The sequence below is a fragment of the Melanotaenia boesemani genome, chromosome 18, assembly GCF_017639745.1.
Source record: "Melanotaenia boesemani isolate fMelBoe1 chromosome 18, fMelBoe1.pri, whole genome shotgun sequence".
Lineage (NCBI taxonomy): Eukaryota > Metazoa > Chordata > Actinopteri > Atheriniformes > Melanotaeniidae > Melanotaenia > Melanotaenia boesemani.
In genome coordinates, this window is record NC_055699.1 from 15,912,879 (window position 1) to 15,931,572 (window position 18,694).

At 38.6% G+C, this 18,694-nt stretch overlaps 2 protein-coding genes across 6 annotated transcripts in view; one reads left to right on the forward strand and one right to left on the reverse strand.

The window, feature by feature from the left end:
• The window catches only part of pip4k2aa (phosphatidylinositol-5-phosphate 4-kinase, type II, alpha a), a 31,095-nt gene extending 21,597 nt beyond the window's left edge, over window positions 1–9,498 (reverse strand). For 2 of the 3 annotated variants that reach the window (XM_041969049.1, XM_041969048.1), the window contains exon 1: window positions 8,483–9,498. In XM_041969049.1, coding sequence (XP_041824983.1) covers window positions 8,483–8,623 — 141 coding nt within the window. In that variant the 5' untranslated portion in view covers window positions 8,624–9,498. The remainder of the gene's footprint in view (window positions 1–8,482) is intronic. The other variant, XM_041969050.1, reaches the window with a different exon arrangement.
• On the forward strand, window positions 589–18,494 carry armc3 (armadillo repeat containing 3). 3 transcript variants are annotated; one of them, XM_041969046.1, is made up of 18 exons: window positions 589–654; window positions 10,601–10,649; window positions 10,859–10,976; window positions 11,211–11,336; window positions 11,580–11,648; window positions 11,815–11,990; window positions 12,124–12,318; window positions 12,501–12,684; window positions 12,798–12,950; window positions 13,036–13,144; window positions 13,707–13,956; window positions 14,175–14,311; window positions 14,603–14,771; window positions 15,460–15,554; window positions 16,815–16,898; window positions 17,412–17,579; window positions 17,813–17,975; window positions 18,122–18,494. In XM_041969046.1, exons 1-18 carry the CDS (start codon window positions 620–622, stop codon window positions 18,326–18,328), a joined length of 2,487 nt encoding a protein of 828 aa, XP_041824980.1. In that variant the 5' UTR covers window positions 589–619; the 3' UTR covers window positions 18,329–18,494. The 3 variants fall into 3 exon arrangements, with proteins under 3 accessions (XP_041824980.1, XP_041824978.1, XP_041824981.1); XM_041969044.1 differs by lacking the exon at window positions 589–654 and adding an exon at window positions 9,942–9,996; XM_041969047.1 differs by lacking the exon at window positions 589–654 and adding an exon at window positions 10,306–10,386.
• Window positions 18,495–18,694: the final 200 nt, after the last annotated feature.

Sequence of the window (18,694 nt, forward strand, 5' to 3'; positions counted from 1 at the left end):
CCACCTCTTCCCTTGGCCTCCCTCTATAAAAGCCCACAGCGAGCAATAGCAGCATGTATTTTCGAAACGAAATGGCAGAGAACGGAAGGAAACGTTCACATGAAGACAACCAGGATCCTGGGAAAGGTGCTAAAAAAGATGTTTAGAGTTGCCTGAGGAGATATGTGATTTCATGGAAAGCAAAGCAAATGGAAACACAACAGAGTTCTGAGATTTAAAAAAAAGAAAGAAAAAAAAAAGCTATGTGAAGTGGAAGTTTTGTGTGACATCACAAGCCACCTCAATGTGCTTAACCTGCAGCTTCAGGGGAGGAGGCTATGTCATCACCGACATGTATGCTGCAGTAAGGGTTTTCAAAATCAAGCTCTGCCTGTGGCCCATTTATGCTCAATGCAGAAGACTGTTTCGTAGACCGAGACGTCCGTCTCCTGTGTCGGTTATGTGTGTAATCTGGTCCGTTTTCAGGAAGCTTAGCTATCCACCACTCGACGCAGAAGACAAGGCAATACCATCGAAAATTGAGGGAGCAGTGCTGAATAGAATAGCTGACATGCCACCAGCAAAAGAAACAAACCAGAGAAGAAGAGGATCAGGAAGGAAACAAAAAAGCAGAAGAAGAATGAAGATGAAGACATCAACAGAAATTGCAGATATGTGAGTGTTTAGAGTGCAAGTATGAGGAGGCGACGCACAAGAACTTTTGAAACAGATATTGCTATTTGGCGTTTCATCCATGACACAATGCCACAGCTGAGCACCCAAGATGCTGAAACGCTCTCTATGTCCTGTGTGAACAACTGTTCTCTATTGTGAAGGTCAACAAAATATCACATAGGGGTCGTCTTACTGATAAACACCTTTACTCAGTCCTGAAGATTTCCTCAGATTAGAGCCTGACCCCAAACATGCATGATCTTGCATCCACGACGAGACATCAAGTATCTTGCTCTGACTAGTACGCATCACAGAGCTGCAAACTGAGTTTAAAGGCATTTCTGTGTTTAATAGAATTTCATTTTTGCATTTTCTTTCTTGTCATTACAGGACATTTGATTTCTTTTTGAAGGAAATTGTTTTTTGGCAGTTCTTTGACTGTAGAAAAAATGTTTTCATTTGAATTTTACTTTTAAAAAGTTGAAGATAAAGCCATTAGAAATGACTGCTACTGATTTAAAGGGGCTATATCATGAAAAATCCACTTTTTTAGCCCTTAAATACATGTTTTTGTGCACTATTAGTGTTTATCAATGCAGAAAATTTGAATACATTCTCTCCTGATGCTGTGTATATATCTTCATATTCTTTTTGGGTCATATTTTTAGTCTGTTTAGTTTTCTCTATTACATTTTCTTATCTATTAAGTCACAGTATTTGCTGTGGGTCTGCTAAATAAGGTCATGGAAGTCCGGGTATCCAATTTTATGAATCCGCTTTTTTATTCTCTCTCTCTCTCTCGAAGCGATTCTGTAGTCCATGTTTAGTTATGCCGAAGTTACCAGTAGACAAGTCAAAATGTGAGGTTGTTGGGTGTATCAACCCACACAACCCCCCCCCCAAAGCTAACTACGGACACAGCAAAGTTAGTTAGTTCCTAGTTAGCTAATTCCTTAACAATGTCGAGGCCATGTTTATCTTATTCAAATTGTGGTAGTGTGGAAAAAATAGTGTGAGGAGGACTCGAATATGTAAGGCTGGACAGACACGTTTTCTGTTGTTGACATCTCTAACACGGGTTAACAAGCGGTGTGTGGAGCTAGAATAACCAGGAATTCAGACCAAAGCGCATTGCGGTTCTACCTTATATAGACCATAAATTAATGATTGACATGAGAAAAGGAGGGATTTAAAAGCATATGTCCACTTTAATTTATTTTTTTACATTTTATTACAGACTACTTAGGTCTCTGTTCTATTTGTGCCACTGCATAGTCCGTGACAAACAGTGACACCGTGCCAGGTTTTATGTACACGATTAGTTGATCATTTCTGTCAAAACACATAAAAAATGCCCAAAAAAACTAAATTGTGCAGCCTCACAGCCAACAACTGTAAAACTCATTTAGCTCCTTTAGCTGGCACTTGGTCAATGCATCTATAGCTGAAGCAGCATCCTAAAGTCTTTCTGAGGATGATCATACAAGCTTGGCACACCAATACTTTACAAGTTCCTTGCACTGTTTGTTTTTATTTAGTAGAAACATTTGAGCTCAAACACGTTGGATAGTGACATCAAAGTAGAACCATTTTTATGTTTTTTTTTAGTGGTACTCTACTGGGTTTTAGTCCAGACCCTCTTTAGGTCACTCCAGGATCACTAAGGAGTTTTCCTGATGCAACAACTATATTTTATTTTGGCAGTGTGCTTCAAGTAATTATATTGAAATGTAAACCTCTGCCAAAACCTGAGAAATTGAGCAGTGTGGAACAAGTTTTCATGCATGGCGTCTCTACCATAACTGGCCTCCCAACTTCTTTTTTTTCCAAGAAACATGTCCACAGAATGATGCTGTCATCCCCGTGTTTGACTGTAGGGGAGGGCTTGGTATTGTCACTAATTTCCTGAATTGATTCGGATCGATTAACAGCCTATTTTGATTCGGTTTTGATTAAATCCAATTTCATTCGATATCGATTCATTTACAGCTAATTGTGTAACACCACCTATTTTTCTTGAATATTAAAGACATTCTCAGATAACTATTGATATGAAACTGAGTGGATTTACTTGACAATCAAAATCGATAGATGTCCTGATGATGTGTTGACGTTAATAAAATCTACAAAGAATATTAAATCCATTTTAAAACTGTTATACTACTCAGAAATTCCTACAATGACTTTTTCAGTGTGGGAACGTGCACAGCTTTTTCAGTTGTGCACGTTCCCACGACGACCATGATGCTATTGGCAGAGGAGAAATACTCCAGCTACTCCTTACTGGAACTAGATGTTTCCATCTTCACCTGCCTGAGAGAAATTTGAAAACTCTCATATTTTTATCCAATTTTCAGCATGTTTTCCGATGTGTGCGCTCCTCTGACAGAAGTGGGATCACCTGTGTGTGCGTGCACATGTCCATGTGTGTGCTCACTGCCGTGGACACAGAGAGCAGGTGCAAGTTATGACATGCCGTCATGTAAATCAGATAAATAGCATCAGACTGTTTACTTGTTCATAAGATTAAGGATGAAGTGTAAACCTATTCTAGTGGAAATGTGACCTTAAATGACCAGGTCGGATTTATTTCAAAGTACGTATTTGCGTGGTGACATCACTTTCTATTGTGCAACATGGCAGTGCCCACGGTCTTAGTGTTAGCTGCTAATTTGAGAGCTCGCAGTCTTTTAGCATTAGCTGCTAATGTGAAAGCTTGCAGTCTTTTAGTGTTAGCTGCTAATGTGAGAGCTCACAGTCTTTTAGCATTAGCTGCTAATGTGAAAGCTTGCAGTCTTTTAGCGTTAGCTGCTAATGTGAAAGCTTGCAGTCTTTTAGCGTTAGCTGCTAATGTGAGAGCTCGCAGTCTTTTAGCATTAGCTGCTAATGTGAGAGCTTGCAGTCTTTTAACATTAGCTGCTAACGTGAGAGCTCGCAGTCTTTTAGCATTAGCTGGTAACGTGAGAGCTCGCAGTCTTTTAGCGTTAGCTGCTAATGTGAGAGCTCGCAGTCTTTTAGCATTAGCTGCTAACGTGAGAACTCGCAGTCTTTTAGCATTAGCTGCTAACGTGAGAGCTCGCAGAGAAGCTGATTTTGGACGGAGGCAACACAGGAAACGAGTTGTGTGTATATATAAGCTAATACAGAGCCTAGGTAAGTCACGCAAGAGTAGGGTCATGTTAACGGAAAAGAGGATGTATAAAAAAAAAAGAATAAAAATAAAAAAATTAAAAAATCGATCTCCAAGTTTTATGAATCAATATTGGATTTATTTAATTTGAATAAATTCAAATCAATAAATTTGTAGGGATGCCCTACTGTAGGGATGGTAGTAATGACGTAATCTTGTTATTCGGAACTGTGGCCAAAGATTTAAACCTTATGGGCTCGTCACACGGGGTGCAACAAACGACAGTGACAGGCGAAAATCATCGACTGCCATTGCTCTAATTGACAGAAATCTTGCTGTTGACTCAACTGTACAAAAGAGAAAGACAACCCTGGGTTCATCCTATTTTACAAACAAGGAAACAGCATGGTGAATATCATCATTTGCCAATCAATGACACTATCGCTGGTTAGTTGTAGTGCCATGGAACAGCGACAAAAATTGAACATTTTGAGCACAGCATTTCACATGCACGAATGTCGCCTGTTGATTGGCCAGATGAGGACAGCGATTTTCACCTCATCACCCAAGTTCCATAGGAAATTAATAGCGAAGGAGCAACGTCACCCCACGTGTGTCGATCCGATTAAACAATGAAAAGTTGATTAAGATCTCATGTGACTCAATCACTCACGGTTTTCGGTAATATCCCGTTGACTATCATGTACTTCCATGGCCAATGCCAAGAACCACCACAAGATATAGCTCAGTGTGGCCGAGAAGCAAAAGTTAGATGTCTGTTGGTGGTTCTAAACTGCTTCCTATCTACAATGTAGAACTCAGTTGTATAAAAAACATTTTAATCTTCTTGTAATCAAAACATTTATAAAAACATTTTTGTTTTATTCAAGTTATGTGTATAAACTGATTATGAAAAACAGGGATTTCAGGAAATGTAAATGTTTTAGCTGAGATACCAAACTGGTTATGGGGGACAGAGTTGTGTTTGCTGAGGTATTCATAACTGGACATGTATTGGAAAACATATGGTTCCACTAGTTTACTCTTGGGATCAAGATAAAAAATGTACTCAATATTTGCAATAAACATTTTGAAAACACTGACAAAAATAATGTAATTTAAGTGTTTGTTGTGAGTTTGCTGTTCAGACAGCATAGCTACTTAGGTTTATTATAGGTTATAGACCTCAACAACTGGGCAAAAAATCTAATTGGGATTTTTCTGAGAAAGGTTGCTATTTAGTTTGTGATTTATTCTTTTAAATTTTAGCTGCCTTTCAGCATTCACACAGAAATAAATTCATAGTATTAGATTTAGGATTAATGCATGACATCAAACTATGAAATCCTCTTTATTCTAACGCAAGAACATAAAGTTGAGATATGAACGGCATCACTTGCCAACTACAAGATACAACCTGTGGCTGAAACACTGTAGCTTGAAGGTTTCCTGTAGAACAGATTTATAATTTGTCCTTGTTTTAAAAACTAAACAGTTTGATGTTTTTTATATTATTCACAATTTAAGCACTTCATTTCTATCTACATAATTTCTGTCTTAGACACATGTGAATAAGTGGAATCTATCATTATTAATTTAATTTCTAGTCATTTCTGAGCTGTATTATGGCTTAAAATGGATCCAAGATCATTTGTAGGTTTGTAGATCTGAACATAAGATGTGACTTCACAGCTGAATGTCACCATCACATGATATTTATATGACTGTTGCACAAGAAAGACAACAGGAATTTTGACTGAAGCTACTAGATTAGTAAAACAGTGGACATTGCAAGTCTGAAACTTGGCATGTTGCGTAACATGACAATTAATCATGCCCCTTTGCGATTTGCTTATTGCAACGTTTTAAGTTGCAATTTCTATTTAAAACTGAAAACTTGTTTAGTCCTGATATATTATGAGAAGAATCATAAACAATGTTTCAATCTTTATTTCCCATTTTCTAAAATTTCAAGAGACACTCAAAGACTGAGTTATAGTAGTCAGAAACATTATTAATCAAAACACTGCAAAAGGAAACCAATGTAATGGAGGTTGAAAATTTTAGCTGGCAATTGGATGAATTAATATTGCAAAGCTGTGCAGGGGTAAACCTTGTGCACCTTACTTGACTACCCCCACCCAGGATTAACGCCACAACCAATTGACTGTAATCCTACTACAGACAACAGCTTAGATGAAGAATAACACCTTTGGATCTTTAGTACTCTTCAGGCTAATTTAAGGTTTTGTAATCCAAATTTAACAGCAATCCCTATCACTGCAACAGAAGTCGACAGCTTCTATCTAAGGACTGTTTCTTTGATCGAGGGGAAAAAAGAGACTAGTCAGTTGCTGGAAGACGTTACGTTTGCATTTATGAGTGAATAAAATGGCAACATTGCTCTGTGGCAGACTTTTAGAACTGCACTTCATGATGTGAATCATAATTCTCTGTATGATTTGTAGAACTTGTGATCATACAATTAGTTATGTTGCTCAACAACCACACAGCTCCATCAGGAAGAACTCGATTACTAAATTATATTAAGTTATGCAGGTAAAATGAAACACTGACTTTAATCCAATGACTATTTTCTGCACAAATAATGTACAAAGTAGCATCAGTTATAGAATTGAAAACATCAAAAAAGTGAACATGTAAATACACTGTTGCAAACTTAAAGATTTGTGGATATAAATGTGCTTCAAAACATTAGTAAATTGGTAACTTTGAGTGCACAGCACAAACTCCATAGACTGCAACAACAGCCTTACCAACAACACAAGTAAACCAACTATTTTTTTATATTAATGTATTATTTTCAATGTGTGAAGAGAATTATAAATAAAACTTTGAATTTAAAATACATAAACACTAACCTCTGCACTGGCAAATGAGTTCTAACTCATTAATTAGGTAGGAGATTAATTAGGTAATGCTCAGGAGATAGAACTCGTTAACTAATCTTACTTAACCTACACAATAAGGATAGATATACAAGAAGAAGAAGAAGAAATATAATATACCCACCAATTTTCAGTTAGAAAATAATTTCATCTTTCCAGTAGGCAATACAAATATACAAATTAAATGGATCCAACAGCATAACAGTTCTGCCCAATGACTCATTAATTTGAGTCAGGTGTGTTGGAGCAGGGATAAACTGGAAAAACTTGGCCCTTGTAAGGCCAAATTGAGTAGCTCTGATATAGAGAATAATGGGTATTGATGTTCACTTAGTCCTCAGCTCTTTTGGTTACATTTAGAAAAGTATCTTTAAACTAGAGCACCATTTAAGGGTCTGCTAGCGATAGATTTGCTTGATAAGGCAGCTGTAGCTCAGGCGATAGCGCAGTCTTCTGCCAACCTGAAAGTCAGTGGATCGATTCCAGGCTTCCCCTGACTACCAGGCTCCCACTGACTACATGCCAAAGTGCCCTTGGTTCAAGACACTGAACCCCAAGTTGCTTCCCGATGTATCTCGATTTATGTATGCATTCACCAATCTATCAGGGTATGAATCTGTGTGTTAGAGCAAAAGCACTTTGTATATAACTATAAAAGTGCTGTGTGGGATTGTGACATGTAGTGTCACATTCTTTATGTGGTCAACATAACTAGAATAGTGCTGTATATGTACAGTCCATTAAATGGTTCCCAACCTGGGGTCTGAGGTCCCCCAAAGAGCACATGGGGTCCTGGAGATTTTGAGTCATTGTAATTAATGTCCACACATTAATGTCATCTCCCTATTTTAAGAAAGAAAAGTATGTTGTTAATTTAACTTTGGCTTTATCGAAAGACAGAATGCAGCCAAAATACATTAGTAATGGTGAGAATCTCAATTTTGAAAGCATAAAATCAAGAATGATTTCAGCACGAAGTGGGGCAGGGGGTCAGTGGCATTTTAGTATCTGCATGAAGGGGTCTCCACGCAAAATAGGTTGGGAACCACTGAATAACTATGTTACGGTTATGAGAAACAACAAATGATGGACAGCCTTTACATCAGTACTCAGAAAGAACAAAGGGGGAAAAAAACAAAAACTTATTTACATGCCTTTAGATTACATGCCTTGCACTCAGTGGACCAAGCACAACCCTTGCATGTAAAACTTTTGTTAAACTGTTTAATACATGTTATTTGAAACCAGAAATATTTCTATGTGCTTTAATTGCCAAGCTTACACATCCCCAGCATTCAAGTTTTGGCTTAGAGCAGATATTTAGCAAAGGAAGACAAGGAGAGCAGAGATAAGCTGACTAGCATGGGAAGACCTGCTCTCTCATGACACGGAGCACTAGGAGCTTATCCTACATGTGTGCACAACAGGAAGCCAAAGTAGAGTTAGTTGCTCAAGCACGCACGCACGCGCACACACACATACTCGTGCATACATCAAAATCAAAGAATAATATATGTGGTAGTACTGTTGTGATTTAGCTGAGCTCAATGCTTAATAAAGCAAGCATCCCCACTGATCTGCGATGGGATGAAAGCACACTGCAGTTAGTGACAGCTACACTGACAGAGTATCTAACCGCTGGACAGATGCCATCTCCAATAAATCGGTCTAGAGCAACAATAAAGAGACTCGTAATTTCGACAGCAAATTCGGCTTAATGTGGCTCGTCAAAATGCCGAGTGGAGACATACGTGTGGGTCATCATAAGATATTAGGCGGTCTGACTCACCGAGTGGTTGACTCCCCACATAAGCACGCTGAGCAGAGGGTCGCTGGCACGGAAGAGCTTCACTTTCTGAGCAACGAAGTGTTTTTTCTTGGTCTTCGTTTTGCTTGCGATAGACGCGGCAATGCTGCTTGCCGATGCCATATTTATACAATCTGGCTGGTTACTGCAGACCTTGCGATGATCCTGACAGTGTCCTCTCTTGAAGCTGGCACGGTGGCCAACAGCTCACGATTCAGTAATACAAATACTATTCATTTAGCCAAGCACCAAAACCTAAGTGGCCGAGTTCTTTATGTCCTTTAACGTCCCACACAGTATGGCTGAAAATACGGCCCTAGCTTAAGAAATAATGCCAGAAAATATTAGTTAAAGCTAACGATGTTGTTCTGCTTCATCTAACAGTCTTTCGCTTCCCCCTGCCCACATCACCAATCTTCCTGCCTTGACTCGTATGGAGCTCTCCGCACCCCTGCGACGTGAGCTCTCACTGAGCTGGCATTAGCATAGCCGATTAGCTTGCTAGCTAGCAAATACCTATGATAAATTTCGTAAAAGTAAGAAACGCTGACAACAGAAAAAGCCCGAAGCCCCGTAGCAATTGATAAATAATCTATGATAAGCCCGAATAAAAATATTAAAATGACATGTGGATGGTACTGAACTGCTAACTGTTCGCTCTATACGACCTGATAACATTAGTCTCTCCGACCCTCATTCGCCAGATGACGGCACAAAGCAGTTCCGAACTCCGCTAACCAGCTCGCTATCATTAGCCTGCAAGCTAACTATTGGTATTACCCAGTTGCTTACAAGTAGCAAGCGGCTCAGCCCTCCTCCTACGCGTTGGTAGTTAGTCAGTAAACATGACAGGGATGCATACTGTCAAGTTCTTTCCTGTTTCAAAGGAGAGGACAATACGACGTAATGTCAACGGGTGGTCAACTCCGACTTAGCAGCATAGATGTTCATGTGTGCTGCTGTCAAGTGACAGCTCGACGGATGGGAGGTGACAGGCTGAGCTTTGCAGTGTTTGCTGCGCTGATTCGTTACAACTCCCTCCCTCCACCGGGCCTATCTGTTTTTCAGTAGCACTCATGAAGCTTTTTTATTTTTATTAACAGTCTAAATTTTCATTTAAATAGTATGTTACGATAAACGCTAAAACAGAAATGTTAATTCACATAAGAGGTGAGCTTATGATTAACGTTTTTCTGTAATTTTTCATCCCCTTGCTTTTGATGCATTTGCAGAACCCTGGCTGTACATCATTCCGGTTACACCTACACTGGCCACCCCTCCCAAATCTTTCTTTGCGTTAGCTGAGATTAATCTGAGGCTCGTTTTAGAGATAATGTCCCTCGCCACCAGAGGTAATGTCTTTAGAGGTCATTTGGTTTTCTGGTGCATACTATGCTGTTTCCACTGGCACATTGCTGTGTCAGTACCTCTTTGAAAGCAGGAGGCCTCAATTTGCTGATGCTGTATGGACCTCATTTGTTTTATGAGTCACAGCAGTAGGCTACATTTATACTACTATGCTCTCCTTATTGCATGACTAGAACAGGTCCTCTTCCAGCAGACACCAAATCACATTTTCTTGCATTATTTTTCTGCAGGATTTAGCCTACATATTTTGTGCGAGTATTTTGTTCATTAAAGTTATTATCTTTGCAGACTACTACATCTCTGTACTCACATCAAACTTAGGTGTGCTTGTCTAAAAAAAAGTTACTAAATGGAAAGAAAATAAGCGATAAAAGCACAATTCAACCTAACTGGGCAGTCGTTGCCTAGCAACGCTATGTCAACCTACTTTTCCAAAACACTAAACTTACAGCGTGCTTCTTGTTGGTTGTCGTACTAAGTCGAAATTTTAAACTGGTTTCGTAGTCTCAGTAGAAAAGGTAAATCATAGTGCAAATTCGAGACACTTATGCGTAATTTGTCTGTTTATTTATTTTAGCGTAATTTGCGAACAGTGCTAGTAAGCTATGTCAGGTTAGCTCAGTAGTTTAGCTAACTTAATGAACTCAGTTCATAGAGTTGAGTGCATTCAACAACCACTGAAAGGCTATCTGTGATTAATAAACTGTCACATATTTTGTCTCTTGGCGACAGGATGGAAAAAAAATCGAGAAAAGCTAGCGCAAACCCACGCAAGGAAACGGTAAGAGATGAATAATAATAATAATAATAATAATAATAATAAACCTGTCATCTTTCCCTTCTTATGGACCGTAAATGTTAGTTATGTTATCTTAAACTTTCTCTGTTTATTTTGTCTGCATTGAAAAAGATAGTTTGATATCATACCCGGGAGAGGCATCTGTTATTATACAACTTTATTATACTAACTCTGTCTCCTCTGACGTTCAGTTTGAGCCGCTACCTGTAGAGAGCAAAACCCCAACAACTGCAGTGTTGTTGCTGAGCTCACCAGAGGAGGACATATTATTAAAAGCGTGCGAAGCAATCTATGCATTTGCAGAAAAAGGTACTGTGAACTACCCACACCTTCAGTTCATTTTAGTTCTTTTTATGAGCTACCTTGACAATAAATTAAATAGTCAGTTTGTTATCTTACTTCATATTTTATCTGTTATTTAAGCCCAATTTCTTTTGCATATCGTTATATTATGTACACATTCTTATAAAATAATAATAATAATAATAATGAGCCATTTGTGACTGCTAAATGTTCTTGTTTACTGTCTCCCCCTGTTGATAGGAGATGAGAACAAGGTTTCTCTGTTAAGACTTGGGGCATTGCATCCTCTCTGCAGGCTCATAACTCACAGCAACAGACTGGTCAGACGCAACGCCCTCATGGCCCTGGGCATTATGGCCACCAATGGTGTGTGTCATGCAACTATGCTGCTATTTAAATTCAGCTGTGACTGATTTAGGTGAACAACAGTACAGCTTTTCTGTCTGGCTAGTGCAAATGACACAAAAGTTTTCTTGACTGTTTTTCTGCTGGTTGACAATGTACAATTGCTAGTGTCGGAATCCAATATTTTAACAGACTGAGTAGACTGATGGAAAGCCTTGATAAGTTGCTGACTTGTGATTTTTTTTTATTTGTTTTAATTGAAAGGTCATATAAAAAGTGCTCTGAAAAAATTAAACGTCATTCCGTCAATTGTAGAAAAACTCTTTGCTGAAGGTGAGTCATTTTATTGCAATATGAATGCATTTGGTAACACTTTTGACTTTAGTAGGCACTTTAGTTATATTTTTTCCATGCAACCATGACAGGCCAAATGAGGTTATATTTTTGATTCTTAATGAATTTTCTGTTGTGTCATATATTTAATTTTCTTCAAATGAAGAGGAGACAGTTGTCCATGAGTTTGCGACACTATGTCTTGCCGCTCTGTCAGTGGATTTTGTCTGCAAGGTCCAGATCTTTGAGAACAATGGCCTACCACTTTTAATCCACCTCTTATCCAGCTCAGACCCAGATGTTCAGAAGAACTCAGTCGAGATCATCTTCAACTTAGTTCAGGTGAGTCAAATATTTAAGTGTAGGGGAGCATTATAAATACTCATTGTTCTGTAAAGTCTTAGGACTGGTGAGAAACAAATAGTTCCAATTTTTTTGCTAAGCTTTTGTTATTCTTTGGTTTTGTTATATGAAGGACTACCAAAGCCGCCAGGCAGTACATAAATTAGGTGGGATCCCTCCACTTCTGGAGCTGTTGAAGTCAGACTTCCCTATCATTCAGCGTCTGGCTTTAAAGGTGCTGCAGAATATCACTACTGATGGAGATACATGCAACTCCTTTAGAGAATATCAAGGATATGAGAAGCTCATGGATATCCTCAATAACATGGTAGGTTTATGTGGGAGACAGTTGCATCTGGTAACAATTTGACATGCAAGAAAACACAAAAATAAGGGGACATGAAGACAGTAATGAGGGATTATTTGTGCTTTTTTCTGATACTGCATATTACTGTTTAAGATGCACATCCTCTACAATCTCTGCCCTTGACATATTTTTATTTCTTACAGAATTTAAGTGACCTACATGCTGAGGCCTTACAAGTAGTGGCTAACTGTTTGAGTGAAAGTGAAACTATACAGCTGATTCACAATGGTGGTGGACTGACAAGGCTGATGGAATTCATTCTCATCCCCAATTTGCCTCAGATCCAGTCCACTGCAGTAAAATGCTTTGCTAGGATGGCTCAGAGTTGTAAGAGCACAAAATGATAAAAGATAAAAACTTTTCTTTAAATATCCAGAAACAAATTTATAATACACTTTATGTTGTTGAATGTTTGTGCTGTTGTTTGTGTTTATGTGTAGGTGAGAGTCGTAAATTGCTCCATGAGCAGGGTGTAGAGAAAGTGCTGGTGCAGCTTCTCTCTGTATCTGACGTCAGTGTGATGGTATCTACCTGTCAGGCTGTGGCTGCTATGAGCTTCTACCCTGCCAGCAAAGAAAGCTTCAGGGACTTGGGTACATGTACATTAACTGGACCATCACAGCCCTGGCATACTCATTGTAATGAGATGTGAATGAACTGGCATTCTGTGTGTTTCAGGTACTATTCCTGCTGTGGTACAATTCCTGAGCAGTGAAAGCTTGGTGCTGAGAGAGGCAGCGACACAAGCCCTCACAAGCCTCACACATGACAACCAACTCAATGCCCTGTGAGTGACATACAACTTTAACATCCTCTCATCTTCCTACCTCCATTTCAGTGCTGCACAATTACATTCATGAAAAAGTTAAATATTAGAAGATGCAAATCTCATTCCCCTTGGTAAACTACAAACCTGTTTCCAAAGAAGTGGAAACACTGTCAAATTTTATAAAAAATGGAATGCAGTAATTTGGAAATCATTTAAACTCAATGTTATTACAAAGACCACAGTGTACTGGTGCAACATTTCAATACTAAAATATTATTTTGCAATAAATATTGCAGTAACAGAATCCCAGAGATGCTGAATGTTTCAGGTATAATAATGGTATTGTTAACCACTCTGTAAAGTAGACTCTGTGGGCAACAATTATGAAGTCCTCAAGATCCTGCTATTTACCTTTACCACTGAAGCATCTATACCTCACTACCTTCACTATCATTCTTTAGACATATATTGTAGAAATACAGTGTTGTTTGGAGATACAAATGTGTAAGACAATATTTATAGTCAGGTGTCAAGGTGTGACATAAGTTCTCTCCTCATCCACTTCTGTGTTACCTTCCAGTGCAGTATATGAGGCAGGGGGGCATGAGATCCTCATCCAGCAGTTATATGGAAGCTGTCTAAAGACAGTGGCCTATTCTGCTGCCACACTTTGCAACATAGCAGAACAGGAGATTACCCGATCCAGCATCTTGTCATATGGAGCCATAGAGGCCCTGGTTGAGCTCTTAACGTGCAAAGATACAGAAGTTCTAGTCAATACCATTCTGTGTGTAGCAGCACTGGTCTGTGATAAAGAAGCCAGGACAAAGGTTTGTGTTTGTTTAATTGCTGTTTGCTAATAATATTATAACATTTTGTGTGTTACATACAAGACATTTCTGTTAATTTTAATAAGGTTGTTTTTATTGTCACTGTTCTCTTAGCTCACTGCATACGATATAAAACAACAAATCCTGAGAAACAGGAGGTCATAGGAAGTTTTTATATGCTGTCCAGGACTATCTAACATACACTCTGTTTCATATAGCTGCAAAGAGCTGGAGGCCTTCAACCTTTGGTCAGTCTGCTACGTTCCAATCACAAGGACGTGCTGCACAATGCATGCTTTGCAGTGAATGTTTGTGCCAGCGATAAGCCCACTGCTGTGGAGATGTGCAAGTTTGGGTAAAACAAAGAGATGACATTTAATAATCAACTTTTATAATAACTGATCAATGATAGGCTGTAGTAATAAAGGAGCACTGTTATGTAAAAACCCAGTACAGCAAATTTAGTCACCATGATCCACTCACATGTAATCTCTGAAATTAGCCACCAGATGGCAGTATTGGTCAATATTAGGTATTTTAAATGAGCAAGAATAAGAAGGAATTTAGTGTTGTTCATGTATTACTGTTATCTGTATCTGAATATTTGGATGTGCTTGTATGTTTCTTATGTTTATTTGTGTCTCAGAGCTCTTGAAATACTTCAGGAAATCAGCCAGTCAGTAAATCGAAGAAACAGTTTCAGCGAGTTAGCCATGGCCAGCCTGCTGAATTCCAACTTGTCTGTTAAATACAGCCTGACAGGACATTTGTCCTCCACCGATATCATTACTGATGGCTTCTACGATGCTGGGAAGGTTTGTTTACTGTTTTAGTTTATAAAGAAGTTCTGAGAGGCAAGTTAGGTAAGGAAAGGAAAGTATGGCGAATGGTAACTTATGGTGAAATTATGGTTTTCAAAAAGTCAGAAAAATAAGCTTCACATTTTAGCTGATGGAAAGAGTTCATATAAAAGCCATGGTGAGTGGGCAGGTCGAACTTTTGCCTTTTACAGAGAACATTTTGGCTTAATGCATGAACAATAACACAGTTTCAATTATTTTCATTTATCCTTGAAACAGATGGGGGGAAAGTTCTCCTAATTCATTTTAGTCACAAGAGGCCAAAGTGTGCTTCTAACATATCATGTCTAGAAAACATTGACCTTTGGTTCCCTACAGAATTTAGGGGAATGTTAATACACCACAACTTCGATTCTGTGAACTTATTTAAGGGAGAAAAGGACAAACTGACCAGTTCTGGTCATTGATAAAACAGAAAAAACAATTTAAAAGAGATTCAGAAAATACGTTACCAGATTTCTTTCCTTTTCACTTCCTTCTCATGACTCATGTAATTTCACATTCTATGACAACATGGACAACTGGCAACAGAGGACTTGTGTCTTCTCTCTGTTTTTTTTTTTTAATAACAAATCAAATGATGAAATGTCATATATTAAACACTTAAAGTTGATATTCTGTAAGACCTGTCTCTGTCTCACAGGCTTGTTCGAGTCAGAGGGTTCTGACTTTAGAAGAACTGTCCAAGAAGCCAGTGGACCAACACCGAGCCATAATTGTTATCAACATTGCAACAGAGTATGAATCCAACACCACGTTTTCATGGATGAAAAAGGAAAATGTATATAGAAATGGCATAAACAAATTTAAAAAGTACATTAATTGTGGGGTTTTTAAGCTCGTAAAAAACATTTTAAATAAGAAATATAATTTAGCCACAAAAAAATATATAATTTTTACATTTTCACAGCAGTTCCCTTAACAGCAGCAGAATCAGTCCCCCGTACTATAAAAGCAAACTGAAATCACACTCTGAAGTGATTACTCTAAAGAATAAGCACTTACAGTCAAATAGGAGATTATTTTAGATCGAACCACAGAGCTGTTTGATTCTGAAACATTCTTTGTGGTTGTACAATTACTATCTCCCTCCCCCTATCTTCTCCAATCCAGTGCTCTATTCTGCCCTTGTTTCTTCTTTTTTTTCTTCCTCCATCTCCTATTGCCTTCAGTGTTCCCCATTCATGTGGCCTCACTGGGTAAACGATCCCCTTTTTAAGATCTCAACATATTCAGACTCCTTGTGTTCAGACTCATGGACTCTTAAACTTATGCAAAAGAGCACAGGCATTCACGCTCATGAAGACGCACTGCAAGATGCCAGCACTTAAAACGTGCATTTCCAGTTAAACTAGACACACACACACACATGCATACTGCTTTACTTAATGAAAGGCTGTCCATACACACTCACTCACACTTCCATTGTAAAAAAAAACCAGTACCCCCTCAGGGTACCTCATGTCTACTCTTTCCTACTTTGCCCCCTTTTGCATGCACATACTTACACAATTCATGCAGTCTTAAGCAGCATGTTATGTAATACATTTGTGCCATTACATGACTCAAGTTTACCTTTTAAAAGCAAAAGGATTCCCCGAAGTCGGTTTAAGTTTTTTGCTTTCTGTTTTGTCTTCTTAGAAAACACAATGCCCTGTTTAACTAGACGTTTTGCAGTCCAAAACCCTTTTTGGCCAAGATCCCTTTTGTTTTTATGTTATAAATTCAATCTAAGTGATTATAAGTGTGTGAACATATACTGTATATATATTTCTTTACACATGTGTTTCAGTCAAATAGTCTCACAGATACTAAAAAAAGGATTTTTTTTTACATGTGCCAGAAAAGAAAAATAGCAAAGAATTCCTTAGAATATTAAAATGAACTGTATTCCATGACAGATAGTGGTAATTTCTCGTAGAAGAAATTATTCTATGAGAATGACAAGGACAGGGAAAAGTCTATATAAATCTTTGTATTGTCATCTTAATGTGGCAGAGAGTCAGTAGATGTGCCACAAGACAGACAAAGCAACCGATCAGAATCAGATGTCAGCAGCAAGAAAGACCAAAGAACAGCAAGGTAAGTGTGTCCATGCTTATGGAGTGTGAAATGTGAAAGAACACCTTAATGTACAGTAGCCTTTAAAGTCCCTGCTGAATATCAGGTTTCTAACCATAACATGAACATAAGATTGATTTTATGTGTTGGTTGTAGAAGTGTTTTGCATGCTCCGGGGAGCTGATGAAATTAAAAGCACAAGCTATGAGTAGAAGTTACAGCTAGCCTAACTTTTCCTAATAACTTGCCCTGCTAGTCCCTGCTGCTAGGGACTAGCTGAGATATGTGTGGGACTATTTTAGGATATGCATTGATCTGCATTCACTGAAAGGGGATAAGGGCGTGGAGTTATACTACTCCAAGCCATGTTAAGGCATTAGTTTTTTTCATGGCAAAAACATCAACATGTACTGTACTAGCTTGAGGAACACAGAGGACTTACCAGAGCTGTTTACTTAGCTCCACTTTAGTATGGAATTTAAAATGGTGATCTTTTCACTTTTGTTTGGCCTAAATCTTTGTTAAATTTTACAGGAGAAAAAAAGAGGAGGACAAACAGAAAAATCAGGCCCACTGTGAGTCTCCATCATTGAGAGCACAAAACATGACTGGAGATGTCTCCTTGCAACTGCTGGTGAAAGAGGCCAAGGAATCCATCCTCCCTCTGAATGATGAGCGAAAGCAGTATGCTGCCCTGGCCAGGTGATAAATTAATGCAGTTGGTACATAAAAAAACAAAAAAAACAAGAAAGTAAATGTTTTGTGGGTCACAGATGTCCAAATTTCCAAAATCATGGAAGCCAATTAAACACTGAAATCCAAAAGCAGGTGCAGCTAAAACACCTAATGCACCACAGAAATACAATTCTGTACACATAAACATGTCTTATTATGAACATCTCTGCATTGTCATGGGTTTTTGTTGTGATTGTCAGGCTGGTGAGTGGAGCCATGGGTGGAGAGGTGCCAGTGGAAAAGCTACATGAATTCTCATGGGTACTGCACCTTAGTGAACTCAAGTTTCAGCTCCAATCTAATGTTGTTCCCATTGGTTTGATCAGCAAGGGAATCTACTGCCATAGAGCACTTCTGTTCAAGGTACCATTATACTAACTGGTAGATCTTAAGCAACTTCTTTTTCTCTTCTTTAGCTAAATCTGTCTCATTCATCCCTTCTTTTGTAGTATGCAGCATATTACACTAATCTAATGATCACATTCCATGCTGTCTCCTGCACTTTTCAGTGTCTCGCAGACTGCATTGGAATGAGCTGCACCCTGGTAAGGGGTGAGTACAACCGGGCATGGAACGAAGTTTTCCTCTTCAGTGAGAATCCCTCCAACAATCACAGCTCTTCACCTCCCTCCCTCTACATAGTGGATCTCATGCACCAGCCTGGAAATTTACTGGCACTCAATAGCCCCGCTGCCCTCAAGTATCAGACTATATAGAAAATATCCGTTACTTCTGCTGCATTTCATGTGTGTGGGATACACCACAGCTTCAAAACATACAATGAGATATCTAGCCTACATTGGTTAGATATTTACATGCAAGTGCAAGCCAAAAGTAAAAAAAGTTTGTTTCAGAACCCTTACCACAGATAATTCCCAATAGAAGAAGCCTAAGTTGTTGTTGGAGCTGTTCTGGGAGCTGTTGTGTGGAGCTGTCATGTCTCTGTAAAAATATCTACACAATGTTAATCCTTCCCTCAATTCACCTGCTGTTTCTAATAAAGCACAGAGAAGCCCCGTATTGATAACAAAATGCTCTTTGCACACCTCTAGCAATAAAAAGATAATAATAAAAAGATCGGT